At 43.8% G+C, this 23,534-nt stretch overlaps 1 protein-coding gene across 3 annotated transcripts in view; it reads right to left on the bottom strand.

Moving 5' to 3' along the window:
• Positions 1-23,534, bottom strand: part of abcc4 (ATP binding cassette subfamily C member 4) — a 193,398-nt gene that overhangs the window by 7,696 nt on the left and 162,168 nt on the right. For all 3 annotated transcript variants that reach the window (XM_033022920.1, XM_033022918.1, XM_033022919.1), the window contains 4 exons: positions 20,108-20,197; positions 19,709-19,881; positions 17,704-17,809; positions 1,141-1,275 (listed from right to left, as the gene is read on the bottom strand). In XM_033022920.1, coding sequence (XP_032878811.1) covers positions 1,141-1,275; positions 17,704-17,809; positions 19,709-19,881; positions 20,108-20,197 — 504 coding nt within the window. The remainder of the gene's footprint in view (positions 1-1,140; positions 1,276-17,703; positions 17,810-19,708; positions 19,882-20,107; positions 20,198-23,534) is intronic.

The following is a 23,534-nucleotide window of genomic DNA, read 5'->3' as shown; positions in this document are numbered from 1 at the left end:
TGCCACATCTTGCCGTTTGCTGCACACAGCTGCATTAGGGAGGTCACACAAATTCAATGCTCAAGTAGAGAGGACTTCACCTACCCTTCTGTCAGACTATTAGTACAGAAAAAGCAGAAATGCCATTTATTTGTCTGCACTTTTGCATTAATTTAGTCAAAACCCTGTATATGGAAGAATATTACTTATATTATGGTATGTCACTTTAAGTTAGCTGCAAAGATTGTAACTGTTAATGTCTGCAAAAACTCGCAATGTAAAACTAATATGAAACAATTTCTGGAGCAAGTTTTCTAGTTAGACCCATACCGTTTATGTTTTACCTAATTTACTGTGGTTGATTGACCCAGAGACGAGTTGCAGCTACAGCTACAGTTAACCCACCCATTTTATTTACTCTGATAAGGAAGGCTTATTTCGCTAGAAATTGAAAAATCACAGCACACATTTTTTACATTATTGAAAATTTTAGAACATTGCAAACCTCAAGTGTACATTTTACAAGCTCTAAACGTACGATTCTACAAAGTGCCTCATTATACTAACAAACGCGCAGAGTTTGGTCATTAATGTTAAAACATTTTGAAAGTTTAAAAAAAATCAATTGCATGAGTCATATCATGAACTTTAGAAAAGTTGAATACATGCTTTGTGCATTAACCACCAGTTGATACTTTTGGTGACATTTAATCAATAGTGCACATCACACAATGATTTCAGTATGCTGCACCAGATAATACCCTCTGGACTTCAGACAAAAAATTAATCCATTTCAAATGCAATTGTAATGGAAGAGGACAGGTCTTAAGGACAAGGTTGAGTATTAAGGGCCATTCTATACAAACATCCCCCTTCATGTTATCTGTCAGTGTTGTTTTTAAACAAAAATATGTATTTTTTATGTTTCCATGACTTATTGCAAATGCAGAGCTGTGTCTTTTAACAGGTGGATCAAAGAAACTGTCAAAAAAGAAAAATGGGGTTGAACGAACAATCTAGCGAATTTCATGCTACTTTGAAATGAGTTGTGTTAAACTATTGATTGGATTATTGATTTCAAAACAAGTGTGAAAAGAGCTACAGCTAATCTTTATATGTAACACATTTATACAGGAAATGTAAACTGTTATACAGACATACCTCTTCGGCTATCTTAGTCAGAGCAATTGCTTCAGTCTTGCCCATGTGTTGTACCATTTTATAGAAGAAACCATCTTTGTTCTCAAGGAGAATATACGGTTCCTCATACTCTGCAACTCTTCCTTTATCCAGCACCTGTGGACAACATTTAAAGTAGAAAACTCAGGTTGCATTGTCAACCAAAAAATCCTCAGTTTCTTTATGGATATGAAATTCAGATGATAGTTCATAATATACAATATGATGGAAGATGTCCTCAGCATTGAAATGAGACTTTGTTGCCACAAACACTGTTCAGTGGTAATTTCTATCCATGCTGCCGCGAATAAATGCATATGTCACAGGTAAACTATTGAGAATGAGGTTAAACTATTGAGAATGATGTTACATAACAAGGAACTCCAAATGCTGGTTTACAGAAATGACACAAAATGCAGAGTAACTCAGCAGGTCAGGCAGCATCTCTGGAGAACATGGATAGGTGACGTTTCGGGTCGGGACTGTACCTCGTGTCTAGGTTTATCTCCTGTGTTGGTTCACTCATTACTTGAAGTCTCAGTCTAGTAGTTATGGCCTTCAGAACAGCCTGTCTACAGTGGTGATACCATGCCATTCTTGGTGACAAGCACAAAAGCCCCATGCCCTTGATTCTTCCAACCATTGTTCATCATGATGCTTCAACTGAGGATGGATAGTAGGTGATAATCAGGAGAAGATGACCTTGCCCATGCTGCAGCAGATGGCACATTGGTTTGCCAGCATTGCAGGCTTCAGGGAGATACAATTTGTGAGTACTGCACTTATAATTTATTTTGGGTATCACAAGAGTTATATCAATCACAAGTCATGGTTGACCATGAAAAGGACGGCTGAATCTTGGGCAATAAGAACCATTGCATCCTTGATTGGCTTATGAATTTTGTCTGTACTGCAGCAACTCCAGCTACTGTTATCCTGAAAACCATTCAACCCGAGGAGCTAAGTGGAGAATAACAATAGCCTCCTCAAAATGGGTTTCTGACAACAGCACTATTCTGCGGGTTTGTTCAAGCCATCAGAGGTTGAGGGAAGACCTGATAGAAGTATATACATTTATGAGAGGACTAAATAGGTTGACATTCAGAACCGTTTTCCCCAGATTGGAAATGTTAAAGATTAGCTTCAGAGTGACAGGAGCAAAGTTCAAAGCAAATGTGCAAAACAAGATGTTTACACAGGGCGATGGGTACCTGCAACATGCTGCCAGGGTGGTGATGGAGGCAGATACGATAGTGGCATTTTAGAGGCTTGTCGAAAAGCCATGGATAGGCAGAGAATGGAGGATTATGGATCATGTGCAGGCAGATGAGATTAGTTTACCCTGGCAGCATGTTCAGTACAGGCATCGTGGGCCAAAGTGTCTATTCCTATGCTGTACTGTTCTATGCTCTTAATTACCAGAGAGTTTCATGGTTTGTTATTGTTTACTGCATTCGACAGGAGAGCCAACACATTGCCCGAAGATCTTCAGTAAAAATAAGTTAAGAGATGGAAATGAGGAGGTGCCAGTGGATGAGGATCATGGGATACAGTATAGAAGGCAGGCTCTCCCTTCGGCATTGTCACGAACCATTGAACTTCATCAGTATATCCATTTGCCCAGTTCTGTACACAAACATGTATCCCAACAAGATATTGCGATCCTACAAATAAAACCTATAGTTTGCATCTACCTCATATAGTCATAGAATAATACAGCACAAGAACAAGCCCTTCAGCCACCACATCCAGGCCAAAGCTTTTTCAATTTACACTAATCCCATTAGCCTGCATTAGGACCGTATCCTTCTATGCCTTCATTGTAATATTGAATAGGAGTACAGTTGTCAGTGCTGCTGTTTTGCAGCTTCCGTGAAACAGGTTTGATCCTGACCTTCAGTATTAAAGGGAAAATTAGTGAGTGAATGAGATTACTCTGACATAGATTTGATGGGCCAAAATGGCCTCCTTATACATCATAGCAAATAGGGAAAAGGCTTGCGAATTGTTTGTATTCTTCACTCTAGATTGCACTGGTGGTCATGAATGCAGAATCTGATTTCAGCTTCATATATCAATGTATCTGCAATGAGATTGGCTGCCAAATTTACTTTGCGTCATTAACAACATTCATCATTTGGATTATGTTAACTCACACTACACATTTTCACTTTGGTATGAGGCATTGTGATCCTAAAGAAATAATATATATTGGGCAAACATAGTACATCATATCATATCTATCTATATACTTTAAAAACTCTGTGGATGTGTGTGTTTGTTTGTGGGTGTATGTCAGATTAGATTTTTGGCCTTTGATTCGTTGGTCTGCCAAAACCACACGCAAAAATTCCGAGTTTTTCCATTTCGCTAGCCATTTCACTTTTACATTCGCAAATCCACTCATTAAATTTCGTCGTTTTTATATACACATTTTTAATAAAATCCTTCCCCCCCCCCACTCACTCATATTTTCGCCTCCTGCTGGACAGCCACCATAACGGCTGCTGCCGCCCGGCTCTCCTCCAAAAACGCAGACATTTTTCACATTTCGCTAGCGATTTTCGCGGTTGCCGTCCGGCTCTCCTCCACTCCCCCCCACCCTGGCTCTGTCACGCTGGCGGAAGGCACAGATCGGCTGGTCCCCCGCTGTTTTTCACCGTCCCCGTGGGCTTGTACTGTCCGAAAATCCCCCGCGTCGTCTGTCGGCCCGCAGGCGCATTGAGGGCGTATGCAGCGTCTCGACGGCCGTACGCAGTGTCTCAACATCGTACGCAGCGTCTTGACGGCGTACGCCTAGCACGTGGCGTTGCACGATGACGTCAGGCCGCCCCCCCCCCCCTTGCAACCGCGCGTTGCGGGAACATCTGCACTTGGTCTAGTATACTTTCAAAACTGTGTGTGTGTGTGTGTGTGTGTGTGTGTGTGAATTTGCATGTGAAACGTATCTCCTCGAAATCCAGACGCCGAAACGGGAACATTTTTACATATTTCAGTAGAGATTTTCCTTGCGAGTTTAGAAATCCACTCCTCTGTACCGTTGGTATATTATTATCCTGACTTTTTAATTAAAATTGTTGACCAATCTGACCTTTATTTTAAATCTGACCGCTGCCCAGCTGCTGACGTTACAATAACAGTGATTTTTTTGCATCTCCTGGTAGAAAATTTCCTTATGATTTTAAAAATCCAATCGTCTATCAATTTGGTCGAATTATTTCCAGAGATATTTACTAAAATTTATCACCAAACTGACATTTAAAAAAAATATTAAGGTTGCCAAGCTGCTGACCTCACAATGCCTTTGCACCTGGCCCAACTGCCTCCAGGCCCCGCCCGGCCCTACCCCCCCAGCCTGGCTGCTGGCCCTGCCCAGACCCGCCCGCTGAGGCCGTTGTGCGGGACCCGTCATTCGCTCCGACCCTTCTGAAGCAGCTGCACCATAGATCCTATATAGGATCTTTGAGCTGCACTGCTCGGCCCCGCAACTTGCTGTTGGCTGGCGGCGGTGGCGAGGAGATCCAACGGCCAAGGTAGCGGGGCGATGTTGTCCGAGGAGCGCTGACCTTCCTTCCTCCCCACCTCACCCCCTCTTTCTCTCTCTCTCTCTCTCTCTCTTTCGTACGCCCCCTCCACCCCCCACCCCCCTTATCCTGGGACCCCTCCTCTCCATCCTGCACTGATCCCCATTCGCGCCTCTATTCAGTCCTCACTGACATCCCCTGTGCTCCCCTCCCCATCTACCGCCCCACCCCCCCCACCACATCTATTCATGCTGCGCTGATCACCCTATCCACCTCGCATTGATTCTCCTGCCACCCCACCCCCATCCATCCTACACTGGTCCCCCAATTCATCCTGTACTTACCCACCTTCCCATCCATCCTGTACTTCTCCTCCATCCATCCTGTACTGATCCCCCATCCATCCTGTACTAATCCACGCATTCATCCTGTACTGACCCACCCTCCATTTACCCTGCACCTTCCCCTCATTCATCCTGTAGTGATCTCCCATTCATCCTGCACAGACCCTCCGATCCACACTGTAGTGACCCACCTCCCCATTCATCCTGTGCTGATCCCCCCCCCCATCCATCCTGTACAGATCCTCCCATTCAAGAAGAATGGGGGAACAGTCTGAAGAAGGGTCTCGACCCGAAACGTTGATATTTCCTTCGCTCCATAGATCCTGCCTCACCCGCTGAGTTTCTCCAGCACTTTTGTCTACCCCCATCCATCCCGTACTGAACCCCCCCCATTCAACAGTGAGGACTGAATAGAGGCGGGAATGGGGATCAGTGCAGGATGGAGAGGAGGGGTCCCAGGATAAGGGGGGTGGGGGGTGGAGGGGGCGTACGAGAGAGAGAGAGGGGGGGGCGAGGGGGGTAGGAAGGAAGGTCTCTCCACTCCCTCTCCCCACTTCCCCCTCTCCTCCACCCCTTCCCTCCACCCCATCCCCTCCCCACCCTCCCTCCACCTCCCTTCCCCCCACTTCTCCCCCTCCCTTACCCCCACCTCTCCCCCTCCCTTCCCCCTCTCCCCCTTCTCTTCCTCCCCTCTCTCTCCTCCCATCTCTCTCACCCCTCCTCCCCCATCCTCCCTCTCCTCCTCCCCTCCACCCCCCTCTTCCTCTGTCTCTTGCCCTTCTGTCTCTGCCCCTTTCTCTCTGTCTCTCCCCATTCTCTCTCTGCCCTCACTCTCTACCCCCCCCCCCCCCCCCCCCCCCCCACTCCCTCTCTAGACGCGCCTGCGAGTTGGGGGCTATGCGTCAGTGGATAGGGCAGTTATGGGGTAAAAGGAGCAAGTTAATAATATTAATATATCAAGAAGGGTAGTTAGCGTATGTGCGGGGGTGTAGTTAGTGTGTGTGACGCCGCATACCACCCCCCCCCCCCTCCCCCGCAACCACACGTTGGGGGAACAGATCCAATGGGTCTGCACTTGGTCTAGTATTTCCTTAAAAACAAGAACAATGCTTTCTTCTTTACGAAGGGGAATAGAAAATGCTTCGGCAGCTGTGTCTCAATGAACTGAGGTCCGTGCAAACTGCCAATGCTTTCACTGATCTTAAACAATTGATAAAACAATTAAAGTTCATATCTCAATACACTGCTCCATCAACTCAACCAGTGATGACCATTAGATTCTTAACACTTATCAGTTTGAACATGAAGAATCTAATTTGTACATAAAAATATATGTTTAGATTAGCATACCCGACATAACTTCCACCATGTTCACCCTGATTTTAATGACTTAAAATGTTTTGTGTATTTTTGTTTTTTTTTGTTTTTAATCAACTTGATTTTAATATTGATAAATGTATTGTGATTTTATGTCCTGTAAGGTGTCCTTGGGTGTCCAGAAAGGCGCCAGCAAATAAAATGCATTATTATTATTATTATTATTATTATTATATAATGCATCAAATGAGATATTAATTACTCTCATATAGCCAGAAACTTCTCTTTGTGCTACCCTTCTAGCTTGATCAGATTGGTCGATGTCTGTGACACGATATTTCATCTGTGGCTGCCTCAGACTGCTGGAAGACTTGCACTCTGGTAATTAGGCAATGATGGATTTACCTTTATGGAAGCTGATGACTTATCTATGAACTGCTATAGTCTGAGTGTGTGGATGGCAGCTGGCCCAAATGTGCATATTGACGTGAAAATGGTCTGCACACGTGCAAATACATTTAGACAGTCACTTCAAGAAGGGGGATGAGGGGCTGAAAGGGACTTGCATACCAGGAAGATTCTAGTCTTCCCCCTCTGTGCCTTCTATATGGGGCTGGATTGCCCCAATGCCCATCAGGAGGAAGACACAGCCTTGTCAAGCTTGAGCTTGGGAGAGTGACCTTTCTGCTTGCTAGGCCAGATGGCAATTCCTTGCAAGGCCAGCCTGTAAGACAAATGAAAAACATTTTTTCTTATAAATAGATGGCCTCTTAGGCTAATGAGTTTATGTTAAATCTCATAGCATTGTCTTTTGTTCCATTCCACCATATATATCCCTGTAACCTGTATGGGATGCGAAAGGAAACCGCAACACTGAGGCAAAACCAATTAGGTTGGAGAGAGAACTTGCCAAGAATGTAATCAAACCTAAGTCTTGGAGCTGTGTGACAGCAGCACTAACTGCTGCAACATTGGGCCACCCTACAGGAAGAGGGATATAGAAAGAGACTATATAGAAAGAGGGATATAGAACAGAGACGAGGAAACACTTTTTCACACAGAGAGTGGTGAGTCTGTGTAATTCTCTACCTCAGAGGGCGGTGGAGGCATGTTCTCTGGATGCTTTCAAGAGAGAGCTAGATAGGGCTCTTAAAAATAGTGGAGTCAGGGGATATGGGGAGAAGGCAGGAACGGGGTACTAATTGTGGATGATCAGCCATGATCACATTGAATGGCGGTGCTGGCTCGAAGGGCCAAATGGCCTGCTCCTGCACCTATTGTCTATTGAGACATTCCTATTTGATTGATCTTTCATTTATTTACTATTTGTTTATTTTCTTTTTTCAATTCAGTCATAAAGGACTAAGTCTGTCTGATTTACACCTGGGTCTCTACAATCTGGATATCTCCCATGGATCCTTGGGGGAAGGATATAAAGAGAGCTCGTATTTAGCCCGAATGAGAACATGGCAATACAATCTAATGAGTTGATGATTTCACAATTTTGCCAAACTTATATTTCTGTGTCCTTGCTTAGTATAGACTCAAACAGAGACTCCAGTAGTATCTTCCATCCGCTATTTATTTTTAAATAGCCATCTCCTTTTTTTTAAACCGTATTTTCTAAAACTTTATAATAATTATTGTATAGAAACATAGAAAATAGGTGCAGGAGTAGGCCATTTGGCCCTTCGAGCCTGCACCGCCATTCAATGTAATCATGGCTGATCATCCACAATCAGTACCCCGTTCCTGCCTTCTCTCCATACCCCCTGATCCCTTTAGCCACAAGGGTTATACTCTGTACGCTTTCAACAATTAACCACCGTGGATTTGTAATTATTTCTCTAGGAATCAGAGTAGTAGGTCAGAAATTGGAAGGATGATGGGAAGGTAGTTAGGTTTAGTAAGTCTCAATTGAAGGATAGGCAGGGGGCGGTAAAGGAATGTATTGACGCTGATGGGTATTACTGTGTTTATTTCAATGCAAGGAGAATTGTGGAGAAGGCAGATGAGCTTGAAACCTGGATTGATGCTTAAGACTATGATGTTGTGTCCATTGTGGAAACGTTGTTGCAAGAGGGGCACGGCTGGCAGCTCAATGTTTCCGGGTTTCGATGTTTCAGACAGAATGGAGATGGAGGCAAAGGAAATGGAGGACTTACAATACTAATCAGGCAGCACGCAAAGAAGACATTGTGCAGGGTTCGTCCACTGAGACAATAAGATTAGAGTCATAGAGATTCATAGAGTTATACTGTGTGGAAAAAGGCCCTTCCGGCCAACTTGCCCATGCCGACCAACATGTCCCATCTACTCGTCCCACCTGCCTGTGTTTGGCCCATATCCCTCTAATCCTATCCTATCAAATTACCTGTGTAAATATTTCTTAAACATTGTGATAGTACCTGCTTCAACTACCTTCTCAGGCAGCTCATTCCATATACCTACCAACCTTTGTGTAAAAAGGTTGCCTCTCAGGTTCCTTACCCTCTCACCTTAAACCTATGTTCTCTAGTTCTCGATTCCCCTACTCTGGTGCATCTATTCCTCTCATGATCCTATACACCACTATAAGATCATCCCTCATCCTTCTGCACTCCAAGGAATAAAGTGCTAGCCTGCTCAACATTCCCTATAACTCAGGCCCACGAGTCCTGGCAACACCTCGTAAACTTCTCTGCACCCTTTCCAGCGTTGACCACCCTATCTACCTGTGGCACCACTTTCAAAGAACTATGCACCTGTACCATTCATTGTGTAGGTCCTGCCCTTGCTAAACTTCCCAAAATGCAATACCTCCTATCGAACTCTCTGTTGTACAGAGTTAGATGGACAAGGGCTGATTAGGAATAGTCATTACAGAGTTGTACAGAGCCCTAGTGAGACCACACCTGGAGTATTGTGTGCAGTTTTGGTCCCCTAATTTGAGGAAGGACATTCTTGCTATTAAGGGAGTGCAAGGTTAATTCCCAGGATGGCGGGACTGTCATATGCTGAGAGAATGGAGCGGCTGGGCTTGTACACTCTAGAGTTTAGAAGGATGAGAGGAGATCTCATTGAAACATATAAGATTGTTAAGGGTTTGGACACGCTAGAGGCAGGAAACATGTTCCCGATGTTGTGGGAGTCCAGAACCAGGGGCCACAGTTTAAGAATAAGGAGTAAGCCATTTAGAACGGAGACGAGGAACTTTTTCTCACAGAGAGTTGTGATTCTGTGGAATTCTCTGCCTCAGAGGGCAGTGGAGGCAGGTTCTCTGGATGCTTTCAAGAGAGAGCTAGATAGGGCTCTTAAAAATAGCGGTCAGGGGATATGGGGAGAAGGCAGGAACGGGGTACTGATTGGGGATGATCAGGCATGATTACATTATATGGCAGTGCTGGCTTGAAGGGCTGAATGGCCTGCTCCTGCATCTATTGTCTATTGCAACACCTCACATTTGTCTGTACTAAATTTCATCAACCATTCCTCAGCCCAACTGCCCAACCAATCAAAATCCTGCTGCAATTTTTGACAATCTTCTACACTTCACTACAATACCACCCACGTTAGTGTCATCAGAAAACTTGCGAATCATGCCTTGTAAATTCTCATCATTGATATAGATGACAAACAGCAATGGGTCCAGCACCAAACCCTGAGGCACACCATTACTCACAGGCTTCCAGTCCAAAAAACAATCTCCCACCTTCACTCTTGGCTTCCTTCCATTCAGCTATCTCTCCTTGGATCCCATGCGACCTAACCTTCCCGAGCAGCCTTCCATATGGAACCTTGCCGATTGCCTTGCTGAAATCCATATATACGTCTACAGCTCCACCCTCATCAACATTTTTGGATATCTTAAAAAAATTAATTCAGATTTGAGAGATATGACCTTCCACATACAAAATCGTAATGACTATTCCTAATCAGCCCTTGTCCATCTAAATGTACATACATCTTATCCCTCAGAATACTGTCTAGTAACTTTCTGGCCACAGATGTTCGGCTCACTGACCTGTCGTTCCCAGGGTTTTTCCTGCAACCCTCCAGTCTTCCGGCACCTCACCCATATTTAATGACAACTCATAAATCTCAGCCAGGGCACCTGCAATTTCCTCTGCAGCTTCCGTCAGTGTGCTCAGATATATCTGATCTGGCCTGAGACATTTGTCTACTTTCATACAAGTCAGGCCATTCAGCACCTCATCGACTGTAATACTGCCTATTCTCAAAACACTTTTATTGACTGCCCAAGTTCCTCGGTCCTCATGTCTTTCTCTACAGTAAAAACAGAGGGAAAATACTAATTGAGGGCATTATCCATCTCCTGTGGTTCCCATAGGGTTGACTGCTTCGATTCCTGAAGAGTCCCATTCTTTCTCTGGTTACTCTTTTCCCCTTTATCTCATAGTCATAGAGTCTTACAGCGTGGAAACAGTCCCTTCGGTCCAACTTGCCCACATTGGCCAACATATCGCATCTACACCAGTCCCACCTACCTGCAATTGACCCATATCCCTCTAAACCTGTCCTACCCATGTACCTGTCTAGGTGTTTCTTAAACGTTGCGATAGTACCTGCCTCAACTACCTCCTCTGGCAGCTTGTTCCTTACACCCACCACCCTTTGTGTGAAAAAGTTACTCCTCAGATTCTTATTACATTTTTTTCCCCTCACCTTAAACCCATGCCCTCTATTTCTCTATTCCCCTACTCTGGGCAAGAGACCCTGTGCGTCAACCTGATCTTTCCTCCCATGACTTGATACACCTCCATGAGACCACCCCTCATCCTCCTGCACTCCATGGAATAGAGTCTTAACTTGCTCTACCTCTCCCCATAGTGCAGGCCTTCATGTCCTGGCAATATCCTCGTACTATGTACTTACAAAATCTTTTGGGATAATCCTTAATGTTATCAGTCAGAGCCATCGCCTGTCCCCTTTTTGCCCATCTGATTTCAGTTTTGGCTTGCTCCTCAGTTCCCGAAACCCCATCCAGGGATACACTTGATTCTAGCTGCTTATACCTGCCCCATGCCTTCTTCTTACTCTTGATCAAAGCCTCAATTTCCCTCGTTATCCAAGCTTCCTTACGCTCACCTGCCCTGTCTTTCACTCTAACAGGATGCCCTTCATTCTAACTCTTAGGATCCTGATTCAGACTTCCAATATTTATGCCAGGTTAAATGTGAACCCACATCATAGTCTCCACATCTTTCACCTTTCAGTGGAGACCACTCTCTCCACAACACCTTGTTCTGTTCATCCCTTCTCACCCAATCTGCCCTCTTGCTGGGCACTTTCCCTTGCAATCCCAGAAGATGTAACACAAGTTCATAGACTGCCTCTCCATTTCCATCCAAGGACCCTAACAGCTCTTCCAGGTTAGACAAAGGTTCACATGCATCTCTTCCAACCTCCTCTGTTCCAGTCAGGGCTCTCAATGCGCCCTCATTTATACCAGTGGAACCATTTTGCTGAATACTTATATGCAATCCACCAAGGTCTGCTGGAGTTCCTGGTTGATATCCATTTTACTCCTTCCCATTCCCATACTGTCCCAGGATTAATTTGGATATTTTCTTCATCATTCTCTTATTTGACCTCTCATTGAAGCGACTAAATACAAGAGGTATTCAAGATTACGGCAGTGGCAGACTGAGGGGAAGATTTTTTCTGTGAACGGGCTGCGTGTTCAGCGCCCTTGGAAGCACTCAAAAAGTTGTCAGTTATGAAAGGACCACAGCACACTGAATCAGAATGGTGGCTATGGGAGGCGAGAAGAAGGTGAGTTGTGGTGGTGATAGGTTGAGGTGTTGGTGGAGTAGGCCAATGGAGGCCCTGCAGCAGACAGGGGATCGCAGAGATCAAACAATGCTTCTGGCCCCGACAGAAGGCAGACAAACATGTAGATCGGGCACAGCCTACAGCAGCACAATATACTGACAGCATTGCCAGTCCAGGCTAACTCCTTCCACTCCAAGTGCCAGAAACATAGCAACGCTTAGTGCAATACCTCAGAAGAAATCTACTATTTTTTACACTGCAATCATTGCACTCTTTTACTTATGTATGTTTGTGCTTATGTATAGCATGATTTTACTAGATTATATGTAAAGTAATGCATATCACTGTATCTGGTACATGTGATAATGAAGGAATTACTAAGTACTCCTAATGAATACAATATCAATAAAACCCCACCATGAACCCCCCCCCCCCCACCCCCAATGAGCACACGTTTATCCCACCAGCCCTGACACCCTGGTTCTTTCCCCTCCTTCTTCCGCTCATCTCCCAGCCAGTCCCCTCCGCTCCAAGTTCCCCATTTCCATCTTAGGTTTAGTTTAGTTGCAGTTTTAGAGACAAAGCAGGGAAACATGCCCCTCGGCCCACCGAGTCCACCCCAACCATCGATCATCCATGATGGTCCACTCCGACCATCTGTTCAAACTAGTTCTATGTCATCCCATTTTCTCATCCTGCACACTAGGGACACTTTACAGAGACCAATTAACCTACACATCTGAGCAACTGGAGGAAGCCCACGCTGTCACACGGGCAAACTCTAGCAAACAGCTACCGAGGTCATGAACCTGGGGTCTATGCACCTCTGTGCCGCACTTTAACCCGCTTTTACCATCTCCCCCATCCCCTTCCACTCATATCCCTTTACATTTTACTCCTCTCCTTATCAGACACTGTTTTATCTCTTTTTCATCTTTGTCACATTCTCCAGAAATCCATCAATCATCACCCTCTCCCTCACTTGTACTGTATCTACCTATCACCCGTCTGGTTTTGCCCCTCCCTTATCTCTCTTTTCCAGTTTGCTCTCTCCTGCTCCATCAGTCTGAAAAAGGTCATGACCAGAAATGTTGTCTATCGATTTACCACCAACTAAGCCGCCTGACCTGCTGCGTTCCTCCTGTATTTCATTTTGGTCAAGATTCCAACATCTGCTGTTTCTAGTGTCTCCACAATTCAATAAATTATCAGTTATATTTGGTAACCATATCACAATAGTGCAGGCTTATATAAAATCTGTCGTAGTTTGGTTCATAGAAACATAGAAATTAGGTGCAGGAGTAGGCCATTCGGCCCTTCGAGCCTGCACCGCCATTCAATATGATCATGGCTGATCATCCAACTCAGTATCCCGTACCTGCCTTCTCTCCATACCCTCTGATCCCCTTAGCCACAAGGGCCACATCTAACTCCCTCTTAAATATAGCCAATGAACTGGCCTGGTTCAGTTCGAGTTTTGGTTAGCATTGTGCAGTGTGCTTCAAGTGCCTGATGGTTGATGGGAAGAAAATTGTTTTTTTGCTTATGGTTTAGAAGGATATGAGCCAAATAGGAAAACCTAGAATACCATCTGTGTTGACATGGACACAATGGGCCGAAGGGTCAGTTTCCATCGTGAATAGTTCTATGACCCTCATTGAAGGCTTTGGAGGTCAAGTCAGAGGATATACTTAAGGCAGAGATAGATAGATTCTTGATTAGTACAAGTGTCAGAGGTTATGGGGAGAAGGCATGAGAATGGGGTTCGGAGGGAGAGATAAATCAGTCTTGATTGAATGGCGGAGTAGATTTGATGGGTCGAATGGCCTAATTCTGCTCCTATCACTTATGATCTTACGATTCATAACAATGTTGTCTGGACTGGTCGGGTGGGTCCAGTAATGGGAGAGTCCTGCACAGCCTCAGAATAAAAGAGTGTACCTTTAGAATGAAGATGAGGAGGAAATTCTTTAGCCAGGGTGTGGTGAATCTGTGGAATTCATTGCCACAGATGGCAGTAGGGGTCAAAACATTGGGTAAATGAAAAATGGAAATTGATAGCTTCCTTATTACAATGGACCAAAGGTTACGGACAGAAGGCAGTAGAATGGTGTTTAGAGGGAAAAATATATCAGCCATGATTGAATGGCAGAGTAGACTCAATTGACTGAATGGCCTAATTTTGCTCCTATATCTTATGGTGTCATAAGAAAAGACGGGATAGGTCGGAATTGTTTTCCTTGGAGAGAAGGAGGCTGAGGAGTGATCTGATAGGTTTATAAAATCATAAGGTGGATGACCACAATTTTGTTTTCCAGGGAAGTGAAATAAAAAACTGGTGGGAATAGGTTTAAGATGAGAGGGGATATATTTAAAGGAGACCTGGAGGCACACACAGAAGGTGATGGGTATATGAAAGGCTGCCAGAGGGAGTAGTTAGTGGGTAAAATTATAACATTTAAAAGTCATTTCGACAGGTACAAAGTTTAGAGGGATTTGGGACAAATACAAGCAAATGGAATAAGCTCAGGTAGACAACTTGGTTGGCATGAATAAGTTGCCCAAATGACTTGTTTCCATGCTGTATACCTTTATGACTCCACAAATCCATGATGTGCTATTTATTCATAAATTAGTTGCATTCCGTTTACAGCCACAATATGTTAGTATACTTGCCATCGTCACTTTCATTCTCCACTCACTTAAAAAAAAACCTCTGGCAATTCAGCGTGTGTAAATTCATTTTATGGCAGCTGCAGTATAATAATGCTGCTATTGAGATAGTTTGCAGGAAGAACAGAAATAGCATTGCCCAGGCAACTGAGCAGAAGTGCAAAATAAACTTTAAGTGCTCTGTTGTACTTACATTCAACACTCAGCTTTCATTCAATATCTCTAAAATCCATTATTCATAAGACTGCATATTTCAAAACATTGAATCAAAGTGGCATGAAAAGTAGCTAATTGCATAAACTTCCTCCTTTTAGTTTGATTCCCCTGTGCTTCCCCATAATTAAATTTCAAAGATAAAGACAATGTAAAACCATGAGATTAAAAAGCCCAAGTATCATCAAACAAACTAATTTTTAAACAGAACAGTAGGTATGGTGGTATGAGATTTAACCATGAAAATAAATGAGGGTTCATATTCTGATTCATTAAAGGTAGATATCTCAAAACACTAATCGACATGAGTAAACACGTAAAACTTTCCAGACGACCTGACATTTCCTTCTACCAGCTTTCAAATGGGGGATAAATATGCTGTCCTGGCAATGTCAATGCACATCCTAGGTGAAGCAACAACATTATTTCTCAGGTAGACAAAAATGCTGGAGAAACTCAGCGGGTGAGGCAGCATCTATGGAGCGAAGGAAATAGGCAACGCTTTGGGTCGAGACCCTTCTTCAGACTGATGTGAGGGTGGGGGGCGGGAAGAAGAAAGGAAGAGGTGGAGCCAGTGGGCTGAGGGAGAGCTGAGAAGGGGAGGAGAATGCAGGGACTACCTGAAATTAGAGAAGTCAATGTTCATTACTTAGGTCCTTGAATGGAGCAAGAGGGGAGGTAAAGCGACAAGTGGCAAGCGGTGGGATCACGTTGGGGCAGCAAAAATGTTGGAGGATTATTTGTTGTATGTGACGGCTGGTAGGGTGGTAGGTAAGGACAAGGGAGACTCTGCCCTTGTTATGAGTGGGGGGATGGGGAGTGAGAGCAGAGTCACGGGGTCTAGAAGAGACCCTGGTGAGAGCCTCATCTCCTCTGACATTTTTGCCACCTCCAACGTGATCCCACTATATGCCACATCTTCCCATCTTTTCCTGTCTGCTTTCCGCAGAGACCGCTCCCTCCGTAACTCCCAGGCCAATTCGTCACTTCCCACCCGAACCACCCCCTCTCCAGGCACTTTCCCTTGCAACCGCAGGAAATGCTACACTTGTCGCTTTATCTCCCCCCTCTTCCCTATTATCTAAATGGTGGCCGACTAGGAAAAGGAGAGATGCAGCGAGACCTGGGTGTCATGGTACACCAGTCATTGAAAGTAGGCATGCAGGTGCAGCAGGCAGTGAAGAAAGCGAATGGTATGTTAGCTTTCATAGCAAAAGGATTTGAGTATAGGAGGAGGGAGGTTCTACTGCAGTTGTACAGGGTCTTGGTGAGACCACACCTGGAGTATTGCGTACAGTTTTGGTCTCCAAATCTGAGGAAGGACATTATTGCCATAGAGGGAGTCCAGAGAAGGTTCACCAGACTGATTCCTGGGATGTCAGGACTGTCTTATGAAGAAAGATTGGATAGACTTGGTTTATACTCTCTAGAATTTAGGAGATTGAGAGGGGATCTTATAGAAACGTACAAAGTTCTTAAGGGGTTGGACAGGCTAGATGCAGGAAGATTGCTCCCGATGTTGGGAAAGTCCAGGACAAGGGGTCACAGCTTAAGGATAAGGGGGAAATCCTTTAAAACCGAGATGAGAAGAACTTTTTTCACACAGAGAGTGGTGAATCTCTGGAACTCTCTGCCACAGAGGGTAGTCGAGGCCGGTTCATTGGCTATATTTAAGAGGGAGTTAGATGTGGCCCTTGTGGCTAAGGGGATCAGAGGGTATGGAGAGAAGGCAGGTACGGGATACTGAGTTGGATGATCAGCCATGATCATATTGAATGGCGGTGCAGGCTCGAAGGGCCGAATGGCCTACTCCTGCACCTAATTTCTATGTTTCTATGTTTCCCGCCCCCCCCACCCTCACATCAGTCTGAAGAAGGGTCTCGACCCGAAACGTTGCCTATTTCCTTCACTCCATTGATGCTGCCTCACCCGCTGAGTTTGTCCAGCATTTTTGTCTACCTTCGATTTTCCAGCATCTGCAGTTCCTTCTTAAACGTTATTTCTCATCTGATCAAAATCCCATATTCATTACATAGAATCACAGAGTGTGGAAATAGGCCCTTCGGCCCAACTTGCCCACTGATCAACTTGTCCCTTCTACATTAGTCCCAACTGCCTGCGTTTGGCCCATATCCCTCCAAATCTGTCCTATCCATGTACCTAGCTGTTTCTTAAATGTTGCAATAGTCCCTGCCTCAACAACCTCCTCTGGCAGCTCTTTCCATACACACTCCATTCTTTGTGTGGAAAGGTTACCCCTCAGATTCCTATTAAATCTTTTCCCCTTCACCTTAAACCTACAGTATGTCCTCTGGTTCTCCATTCCCCTATTCTGGACAAGACACTCTGTGTCTTGACCCGATCTATTCCTCTCAAGATTTTATAAACCTCTATAAGATCACCCCTCATCCTCTTACGCTCCAAGGAATAGAGTCCCAGCTTGCTCAACATCTCCTTGTTGCTCAGACCCTCGAGTCCCGGCAACATCCTCGTAAATCTTCTCTGTATCCTTTCAAATTTACCAACATCCTTCTTGTAATATGGTGCACGGAACTGAACACATGAAGATAGTAAACGCCAAGTACAGGTATAATCAATTTCATTTCATTTAGATCTAAATGTGTGACCTGGCAATTTAGCTTTTCCTCACAAGACATAGACTTAAACATAACAGGTGCTTCAAAAGAGCTTGTGCTTACCAAAATTCTGTCACTGTCGATTATGGTGTTAAGTCGATGTGCAATTGTCAGTACTGTGCACTGTTCAAATTTCTCGCGAATTGTCTGTTGAATTAGCTGATCCGTTCTTTAAAATAGGAAAAAAAAAAAGTTTTTCGATCAAACGAAAGTATCCGAATGCCAATCATGTACTAGACTTCTTAGCGTCACCGTCATAGAATCTTTTCAAGGCATTCTGCACCCCAGAAACATTTCATAGCAATCTGCAACCCAGTACCCATGCCTCGTGGAATCATAGTAGAAACATAAAAACACAGAAGAAATTTATGGATTTGAGCCTAAATCATGTAAAAATGTATTTCACGTGTAGATCTCACAAGCCACCATTTTCCTGGTGGATTCATATCTTTTGTGAAGTTCTATCGTCTATTCATATTTCTGTTGGTTTCCTAGTGTGAGACTGCCCCATTACGGGAAGGATGTGGAGGCTTTGGCAAGGATGCAGAGGAGGTTTACCAGAATGATGCCTGGATTCGTGGGTATTAGCTCCAGCGAGAGGTTGAAAAGAATGGATTGTTTTCTCTGGCACACCAAAGGAGCGGCTAGATAGGGTAATAAGTCAGGACCTCTTTTCCAGGATGGAAAAAAAAAATATCAAATACTCGACGGAATTGATTTAAGATGAGGTCTAAGACTGATGATAGGAGGGGGGACGACGACTTCATTGAATCTTACCGGATAGTGAAAGAGCTGGATACAGTGGATGTGGAGGGGATGTTTCCACTAGTGGGAGAGTTTAGGATCAGAGGCCATTGTCTCAGAATAAAAGGACTTACCATTAAAAAGGAGATGAGAAAATAAATTCCTCAATTTCTTTCGTCAAAGGGTAGGGAATCTGTGGAATTCACTGCCACAGACGACTGTGGCCATCAAGATATATATTTTAAGGCGGAGATTGACAGATTCTTTATTAGTAAGGGTGTTAGGGGTTATGAGGAGAAGCCAGAGAATGGGATTGATAAGGTAAGATAGATCAGCCACTGATTGAACGGCAGAGCAGACTTGATGGGCAGAATGGCCTAATTCTATTCCTATAACTTATGAATTTATTAAGATGAGAGGGCAAAGTTTTTAAGGGTTGTGCGGGGCAAATTTTTTGTTACACTGAAGATGTATGCGCTACAATGTGCTGCTGGGGGTAGTGGTTAAGGCAGATATAAGGTAGTTCTTGGCATTATGTTCAGCGCAGACATTGTGGACAAAATGAAATCCCTTGCATCGGTAGGAACATTGAATTCTCCAATTTTAGATAACTAACCTCAACTACTGGGCGTGTACTCACTGGAGATTAGAAGAATGAGTGGGGACCTCATTGAAACATGCAGATGAGTAAAAGGCTTGGATAGAGTGGAGGTGGAAAGGATGTTTCCACTAGTGGGAGAGACTAGGACTAGACGTCATAGCCTCAGAATTAAAAGACGTTCTTTAGGAAGGAAATTAGGAGACATTTATTTAGTCAGAGGGTGGTGAATTTGTGGAATTCTTTGCCACAGAAGGCTTTGGAGGACGTCAGTGGATATTTTTAAGGCAGATAGATTTTTGATTAGTACAGATGTCAGAGGTTATGGGGAGAAGGTTGGAGAATGGGGCTAGGAGGGAGATAGATCAGCCATGATTGAATGGCAGAGTAGACTTGATGGGCCGAATGGTCTAATTCTACTCCTATCACTTATGTAGGATTAGTGCAAATGGTTGGTTAGTGGGTGGTGTGGACTGAAGGGCTTATTTTCATGCTGTATGTTAGCTATAATTTAAAATAATGTAATCTGGATGGCATTATCCAATTTGAATGACAATACAAGGACTTTTAAACATATGGCCATGATTTTAATTAGAAAGTAAATGATTATCATGCCTAGTTTGAAGACAATGTTGATATATAGTATCATTGCAGCAATTCCAGCGATGGCACAATATCAATGTCTGATCACTTATTAAGTTATTGCAATGAAGAACACATAATTACCTAGCATCCACATTTGCTGTTGCTTCGTCGATGATAAGTATTTTACTTTTTCTGAGCACTGCTCGGGCAAGACACACTAATTGTCTTTGTCCAACGCTAAAATTGGAACCGGCTTCAGCTAGTTCTGCCATTAACTTATGTGGCAATTCTTCGACTACCTCCTTTAGCTGCACCTATGAAGTGAATCGTGCATAGAAACGTAAAGAAACTTGCGTTTTACACTAATTTAAAGAAGATAGTTTCATCCTTTCCACAGCTGTCTAAAGTTGAAAAGTGTTGTCACATTTGGTCACTCAAAGTCTTCAATACTGGAGAAGGAGGATTTTTATTCAAAATGTTTTTATTTAGATTAGCATTGAGGTTCAAAAGCAATTTCTGGTTTTCCATTCAAACTCTTACCTCTTCCAATGCATTCCACAGTGCTTCATCAGTATGTTCGTCAAAAGGATCTATATTCTTTCTCATAGTGCCAGTGAATAGAACAGGATCCTAATAACAAAAAAGGTTATATTTCTGTACTTTCTTTGAATACATTAAGCTGAATATTTGTCGTGTCACACACCCGGAAACAGGCGCATCAGCTCATTGAATCCACATTGTGCCCAATTAAACTAATCCCATTTTGTCCATTTCCACAGGCAGGAAGGGTGACAGCCAATGAAACTAAAAAATGCAACCTATGATATCAGACCCTTTCGATTAATTCATATATCTGCTACTTTGTGTATCATTTTAAGTATTTTAAACTTAATTCTGCAGTTATAAGGGATTTCAGTTAAACTTATTCATTAATGTTAAAGCTATAGATGTAAGAGAGGTGTTATATTTTCATTTCTATTTTTTCCACCTGGTACAGGATGGAAATCATCACTCCACAATCTATACAAAAATGAAGTATCAGGAAATTGTCTTTCAGGTCTGCTTGGTGGTACACATACGGGAGTACTGTAATTTGATTATCTAACATATTCTAACCTGTTGCTGAGAAGGCATCCAGGCTCAACCTTGTGGATAGTTTGGGAGATGCAAATCCATGTTTCTATGTTCCTTTATGATATGCACCTTGCACCATTGAAAGAACCATCTAAATAGTTCTTATTGCTTATGTAGATACAAGGAACTGAAGATGATAGTTTACAAAAAAGACACAAAGTGCTGGAGTAACTCAGCTGGGCAGCATCACTGGAGAACCTGAAAAAGTGATGTTTCAGGTCGGGACACTTCTTCAGACTCACGCCAAGTCTGAAGGCTCCCGGGATGCGCCGCGGAGCGGGAAGAGGTAAACCCAACTGGCCATCCACAATCATGCATGGCAGCAGGCCTGGCTCGCCACCATGAAGAAAGACCTGGTGGGCCGCTGCCTGCCGGGGGAAAAGGTTGGAAGCCGCTGAGCTTGACCCCGAAGACTGTAGAGTCGAGGAGGAGGGAGAAGCTGGCAAAATCAGACACAAGGATTTGTCTGGTAGGAGATGGAGCAGGGTATTGCCTCCAGCGCCTTCAAGGTCGGCTGCAGGAGGTGGCCCCAGGACACAAAAGTGGTTGGGCGAGGAAAGAGTGGTTGGTTCCTGGGCCAAACTGGTTGAGGGCGACGGAGGAGGTCTTGCAGCAGCCTGGGGCTTACCTGGATCGGGATCCGCTCCAGTACATTGAGCGCGTGGACTGGACTTTGGACGTTTTGTAAATGGCCTCAAAATATGACACCTCGTGCATGTGAGATCAATGCAAAATAATTTCACTGTTCAGTGCACACGTGACAATAAAGTACCATTGAAACAGGGGCTCGACCCAAAACATTCTGTATCCATATTCTCTAGAGATGTTGCCTGGGCCGTTGAGTTATTGCAGCTCTTTGTCATTGAGTCATAGAGCACGGAAACAGGCCCTTCGGCCCAGGTTGCACATGCCAACAAAGTTGCCTTGCCTAGCCGCGTTTGGCCCATCTATATATTACTAAAACTCTCATCTTGTTTGTTTCTATGTCTGCCTGTATGTGTGTGTGTGTGTCTGTGCGGGCTGTGTTCCCGGAACTGTGCCAAAACGGTACATGATAGAGCTAGATTTTTTGGCCCACCTTACTCATCATTGTCCTGGTGTGTGGTGTATCAAGTTTTGTTCAGATTGATGGTATATTATACGAGTTATTCACATCTTAAACTTTACAAAATCCAGTTTGAGAAAAATCACTTGAACTTGCACTGGCAGTTAGCAGCTATGACGTCACAATGGAATCGCATTGACATAAACTGCCCGTCAGCAATGTTCCACCCCACAATGACATCACAATGGGATCTCATTTACATGAAAAAAGTCTGTTTTAAAAAACACAGCTGCGTTCCATTCAGATTGATATTATATTTTACAAGTTATTCACATTTTAAACTTTAAAAATTTAACTTTTCACTTTAAAAAATCAAACTTTCACTTTAAAACGTGCCCTGCCTGTTAAAGACACCCAGTGCAATGAGAGATTTTTTACATTGTTGTAACAAATGTAACACTGTACATCTTGTATGTGTATGTGACAAATAAAGTTGACTTGGCTTGGAGTGGGGGAGGGGAGACAGAACTCCCAGTGCAATGAGAGATTTGTTACATTGTTGTAAGGAGGGAGGGGAGGAAGAGAAATGTTATATAAACATTGTGCTTAGAGGAGGAGCGGGATGGGGAGAGGTGAGGAGTGGGGGAGCAGGGAGATAGAGCGAGGTAGTTGAGGAGGGGGGAGAGGTGTTATGGAGGGAGGGAGTGACCGAAGGTAGGGGAAGGGAGAGGTGAAGGAGGGAGAATGGGTCTCACTTGGTATAGTATCCCACTAAACCATTCTCATCCTTGCTTCTGTCGAGGTGTCTTATTTGTTGTTGTTTTATTTTCTGCCTCAACGATCTGCCTTCCCTTCATCAATCTTGAGTCACCTCTTCAAAAATATTCGATCAAATGAGTGAGATGGAATTTCCCTAGCACAAAACCGTGCTGGCTATCCCACATGAGGCCAAATCTTTCCAAATGTACATAAATCCTATCCCATGAGACTTTCTTCAATAATTACCCATCACAGTGGTTCAATGGTTTCTTTATTGTCCAGGTACAGTGAAATACATTTTTTCATATGTCCATATGCAAGAGGCTCACTGATGCAAGGCTCACTAATCAGTGGTCACCTAGCTTATTCTTATGGCCCTTTTGAAATAAACTTAACAACATAAGCTATTTTCCAGTGTTCTGGTGTCTTTCCTGTGGCGAACGAAGAAGCAAAAATCTACATCAGAGCCCTGGTAATCTCCTCACTTATTTCCCATAACATCCTGGCATAGATCTCAATCCAGCCCTGGGGGTTTATCCACCCTTGTTGTGCTTCAAGTTATCTTACACCTCCACTTCTTAATACTGATCTGCTCCAGGCTGTCAACGCCACCCTCCCTAAACTCGCTATCTTCCATGACCTTCTCCTTCGTGAATAGTCCTCAGATGGGCCCCCCCCCCCCCCTCACATCCACTGACACCAACCATAGATTACTTCCTTTGTTTCTATATTTGTAATATTACTAATATTTCCAACGACAATGTTGTTTGCTTATGTACCTGTTATTGCACTTCCAAATAGCAATTCATTGGCAAAATGTGCTTTCATATATCTTGATGTAAAAGTGTTTAGTTTAGATGTAAATCTACTGGTTAAATTTACAGATAGCATTAATTGTTCCAAGTGTAGATTAACAATGTTTAACAGTAATGAAACATTACAGTAATGAAACATTACTGTTTTACTGCTGTTGAACATTGTTAACAATACTAGGGTCACCTAGCAAAACTACACAGCCCCTCCCCACAT

Source organism: Amblyraja radiata, chromosome 6 (assembly GCF_010909765.2).
Source record: "Amblyraja radiata isolate CabotCenter1 chromosome 6, sAmbRad1.1.pri, whole genome shotgun sequence".
In the NCBI taxonomy this organism is placed as follows: Eukaryota; Metazoa; Chordata; class Chondrichthyes; order Rajiformes; family Rajidae; genus Amblyraja; species Amblyraja radiata.
Note: the sequence above shows the minus strand (reverse complement) of the source record. Positions and strands in the feature narration are given on the sequence as shown.